We start from the raw sequence: 5,235 nt of genomic DNA, 5'->3' as shown, positions 1-5,235 counted from the left end.
GGTCTGCTTCCTGAAGGTCAGCCTCACTTAGAGTAGTCTGAAGAAGAAGAAAAACACCTTGACATAGTAGAGAAAAATGGCTGACATATCTTAAAGGGATCAAACCGGATACACATGGTAGAGAGTAGTACAAAAGCCAGAATAGCCATTCAGTGGCTTTCCAGTTCTTCCGTTCTGAGATTGGCCGTGGTAAGCGACAAAATGATATCGGTGGCCTTAATACTTTAATGCGCCTTTCCAGCTCATGGAAATTCCGGCCAATATGGAAAGCTTTCCCAAAAGCACTCAGCCACAACTCAGTTATCTGCTGTGTAACGCCTTCCAATACACAGTGCATAAAGTCTGGTGGCAAGGACCACACAAGGTTGAATCCTTGGAGCTGATTTAGTGAAGAAGGCCCTTTGACACCATGAACTGGCCGGCCTTGCTCGTAGGCATCCCGCATATCTTCCAACATAATGCTGTGTGTGCGTGGAGCTGCTGGCATTTCTCCAGGAATGTAATGCAGGGTACCTGGGACGAAAATGAAAAAATACCAACATTCAGCACTTGAAGACGCTGAAGACACTGTAGATGGGAAAAATAATATATGGGAAAAATCTACAGTCCACTTCTAACTAGGACTGCATATGCTATCTAGCCCAAGCCCTGTTCTATGTTGCAGAAGATTAGTGCACAACTAAGTTCTAAAAGAGCACTTATAGTAGTGGACCAGTAGTGTGGAAACATAGGGGGAGGAGGTATGAAGGGTCAGTTTGGTTGCTGTCAGTCTGCAATGCCATGTTTTATCTGCTTGGAGCAGCTCTGAACTGTACAAGTAGAATGAAAGAGTGAATCCTGAATATTCGTGCCGTTCAGGTAAATTAAATTTAGTGATACAAATAAAATTCCATGTATCTAAGCATTTGAAAATATCTTCCCTATGCTCCTCTATTATTATTATTATTAATACTCAAGGCAAGCTTACTGCATCAAAATGCATTGCAATAAACAACAAACAATAGTTCATTCCAGACATATTTAACACAAAAGCATGAGGCAGCTTGTGCTTGTTTAAAACCATGTTGAGAAAGTATGAATAATTCCCATGTTTGCTTGCAATGAGGCACGTCGCTGCCACACAAAGCTGCGTTTTCATGAAATGATCACTAAGTAAGGAGATTGCACTGCTGTCTCAGCTGCGATATACGCTGCCTGCTCTGTACCGGTCTTACCAGATAGTGATCAATGTGGCATGGTTAGAAATTTACCAAGCTTCTGGGGGCTAAATCTGGCTTGCAATGAAGCTTTCTAAACCTTTTTTCCTCAGGACAGCACATGCCAATCATCTCAATCTGTTTTTTCAACTTCTAATAAAGTTGACTTACGTTCAACAACTGTTCCTTCTTCGAAGCACCAGGAGCAACCAAAGTAGCCGTTAAATTGCTTCATGTTGAGCAACGCAGCTCTTGCTGGCGAGTCCACTGAGCAACACGTCACGAACACCTTAGACAGCACTGTTTCTCCAGCATGCCGCCACGCTATCGATCCAATATTGTTGAAGACCTCCACAAACGTTTTCATGAACAAGTGCTGTGGTGGATGCTTCTTCGCGAACCAGAGAGCTCCGACGATCACGTTTTGAAATCGGACGTTGAACGGCAATTCATTAATAATGAGCTGAATAGGCCATACACTCGATTTGCTAGATTTGAAGACAGGTGATCCGTCGGTGTTTAGCGTGACAGTGAAGTCGCACCACTTCGCATTCACGCCACGTCTAATGCTTCGGTAGAGGCGGCCGTCGGTGATATCAGCATAAGCACCATGAACAACGACTGTGGCTTCTTTCAGCCGTGAATACAATGCTTGAGAGTAGCCTGTAATAATACTGTGCAGTTGCTCCTTCAGATTGAAAATTAGAAAAAAGCAGCCTTTCGCCATTAGTGACCGCACGGTCGGTGTGGTTTGGCAGGTGTCGCAGGTGAAGATGTGTGACCCTTCCTTCCTGTCCTTGCAGCCGAAATATCCGTAGCAAGTTTCGCAGAAGTAGTGGACTTGAAGCGAATCCAACTTGCCTTTCCACAGCTTCCTAAACAGATATTTGGTGTCTGGCACAACATCGGCTCCACAGAGAGTATTGATCAACTTAAGAAGACCCTCCACTTGCGACCACGAGAGTCCCGCGTAAACAACATACGTAAGAATCAGTAAAACGGCTTGGGCTTTGTTAATACTCTGATTTGGCAGGGTCTCTCTCGAACACCTCGTGAAATAGTCTCTCACGTCATCGTCGTGCGTTGTCGATTCGTCGATGTTCGCAGCCTCATCGTCTTCTCCTTCATCGTGCACATCGAAGGAGGAGGTGCTGCCAGTTTCATCGGGACCGTCAGCTTCGCTGTCCTCGCTTTCAGATGTGTCACGCGCTTCGTCTTCCAAGCAGAGATGGTCGGAGCCGCCAGCGCTCGCCGGCACGCAGTCGTCGGGGTCGCCCTCCTGAGCAGGCTGTTGAGACTGCCTGAGTTGTTCTTGGTACCGCTGAGTTTGCCTAGGTACTTGACGCGGTCGTCCAGGTTCCAAGTACTGACGGTACCGCTTGGGTTGAGGCGAACTCATAGCGAAATATAGCTAAACAAAGCACAAAACAGACCTTGACAAAACTGCGCACAACAAACGTATACACAGGATACACAAAGAAGGCAAGCTCACTACCGAGATGGATGGATGGATGATAATGGCTTTACCCTTTGTATCGGGCGGTAGCTTTCGCCACCTAGCCTATACTTCCCTCATTGTTAATTTCTTTTTATTTTGCCTTTCTTTCCTACAGAGTCTATGCCAGAGTTACTACATAGCTTAGCTCCAACCACATATAGCCAAACTGACTTCCGTAGTAGCCACAATTAGAGTGTACACTCTAGCCACATTGTAAACAAAACCGCAACCGAAAAATTTTTAGCGCCCCAAAGTATACAGAAGCTTTGGTCATTGTGAATTGATTCTTTGGACAAAATAAATTATTTTCCGCAAGGATATCTAGATACTAGTTTTTTCCCCGTCGTGACCTCTTGTAACACTGCACGTGGCTTGTTTTTTTTTTTTTTTTGCGTCGTAAGTACCACCACTGAAGCCATGCGCCACACCAACGCACGCATATGGAAGCAAAATCACGATAAGGCAAAAGCGGGGCTCATCACAGATACAGTATTTTCATTTTCTAAAGCGAAAAAATTCGGCGAAAAACAACAAACAAACTGTATGGTTCCGTACATAGAAGAAAAAGGCTAGAGAAAGATTTTAGCCATTGAAGCTGAAACGGCTAAAAAATTTTCTCGGCCGGGTTTAAAAGTCTTGCAACAGCCTCCGTTTCTCGCCAGGCGAAACTTCACTGGGAGGAGTTAACACTCTCTCGTTAGCCAAGGTCATTTTTAGATCACAGACTTTGGTGAACACTCGTTCCACTGTGGTTTGATGTGGGTAGCGATAACAAAATTAGAGAGCGCCAGCTCTGACATCAGTGGAAACGTCGGTTTGCCGGCAACATTTTTTTTTCCATTTTCGAGTTTACCCAGAATTCTTTATGGACCGGGTTTCCTTTGCCAGATCGCCGGCTTTTGTTCGGAGCAGGTGGCACTATAGAGCATGAACTGGTTAATTTGGTCACTATAAAAGCACTGAATTAGTCTAACGTTGGAATGATGTATGAACCAAATCGGAGGATTATTTCGATCATGTCTCTTATTTATTTATTTATTTATTTATTTATACAATACTGCAGGCTTTGGAATGGCACAATGCAGCCTAACAATACGAGCAGAGGTAAAGAAAAGATTATTAAACAGTGCACAGAATACCAAACCACTCAACCAGCTGTAAGAACAAATCACAGAAAAGGATGCATGTTAGCTCATATAATAAAAAAATTCCGAGAATCTACAGGTCGCTCAGAAGCTACAGGTACGCGCATGGGCGCTTCAGCACACATTCGCGCACTATACTTTCTTGGCTCCTTTCACTCAACTTTAACGGATCCGTTGAGAGAAGACCTTATGAAGCACATCGCGAAAAAGAAATCCCATGCCCCATATGTTCTGACAAGTTCTGCTCTCATTCCGCATGCATGGCACGTAGCTGCAGGCACTCTCTCTTGCCATTAGCGTTTCTGAAAGGTTCTGAAGCCTAGCTCGGGCTGAAAGAATTTGATCAAGCTCGAATTCATCTCACTCCATGCGTTTCGAAATTGAACAAAAAGTAATTTTGCTTAGCTGCCTGCACATTTCGCCTTATGCCTCATAGCAGCATTCCCTACATTGCATTGCTTCTAAGTGGGCTTGTAGCGCAGTCTATTGATTCACGATTGATCCCAAGGCAGGCGCAATGCTGAGCCAGCTTATCCGGTACATCGCGTGAGCTAGTTATTGTCTCTAACGTTTCCCACTTCTTTTGCTGCCTTTTTTTGGGGAATATATAGGCGAACCAAGTGCGACCGAGTTTCGCGAACAAAGCTAGTGTGGGTTGGAAACAAATCTATCGCCTAATTACAAGCTATGAGACTACGCTTTAAATAAATTTTGTGCTTTCATTTTTGGGTAAATGTTCTGCTGTCCACACGACACATGCCCTGTCTGTCCCGGGGCCCACAGATATCGTATACTGCCAGCTAACAGCGCCTACGATTAATGCATACCCACGGCCGAGAAAGAACAAAATCACACAATATATATTCTCTAGAGGGCAGATTAAAATGACTGTTTTTATTTTATATACGTTTTAAATTTAAATTTAATAAATTTAAATTCGTTTGTTACAACTACAAGCGAAGCGTGCCTAGAATATAATGGCTAGCATACTAACATAGTAGTGGAGAGAAGTGCTGCCTAGGGAACAAACTACCCAGTACGGCATTTACCTTAGCCATCCGCAAACTAAAACGGCAGCGCTACAAACGCTCACTTCTAGACACAGTTTGCTAGCAAAGTAATAACAAAAATCTATTTGTTTTACCTTTTTAAATTAGGGCGCGGACATTAATTTGGGCGAGAAAATGCGTACTCAAGCAAAAAAAAGGTCGAAAAACTGAAGTGTTCTTTTCGAGACGTGGTGGTAAGCGTTGGCGATCGCAGCGCCGCCGCTGCTGGGTTCTCGCGGAGACGTGCGCCTGCTGCACTATTCATTTCAGCGAGGTGTTGTCGCGGCGACTTGCGTGAGGCTTCTCCGTTGCTCCACGTGTTTTTATTTGCCCAGAAGTGCAGCGAT

At 44.4% G+C, this 5,235-nt stretch overlaps 1 protein-coding gene across 1 annotated transcript; it reads right to left on the bottom strand.

Annotated features, from left to right (window-relative positions):
• Nucleotides 1-1,215: 1,215 nt before the first annotated feature.
• Nucleotides 1,216-2,595, bottom strand: LOC149326350 (uncharacterized). Its single transcript, XM_089564545.1, has one exon. It carries the CDS (start codon nt 2,593-2,595, stop codon nt 1,330-1,332), a length of 1,266 nt encoding a protein of 421 aa, XP_089420671.1. The 3' UTR covers nt 1,216-1,329.
• Nucleotides 2,596-5,235: the final 2,640 nt, after the last annotated feature.

The sequence above is a fragment of the Amblyomma mixtum genome, chromosome 10, assembly GCF_055824585.1.
Source record: "Amblyomma mixtum isolate Tamu chromosome 10, ASM5582458v1, whole genome shotgun sequence".
Lineage (NCBI taxonomy): Eukaryota > Metazoa > Arthropoda > Arachnida > Ixodida > Ixodidae > Amblyomma > Amblyomma mixtum.
The sequence above is the reverse complement of the archived record's forward strand: the minus strand, read 5'-3'. Positions and strand labels throughout refer to the sequence as shown.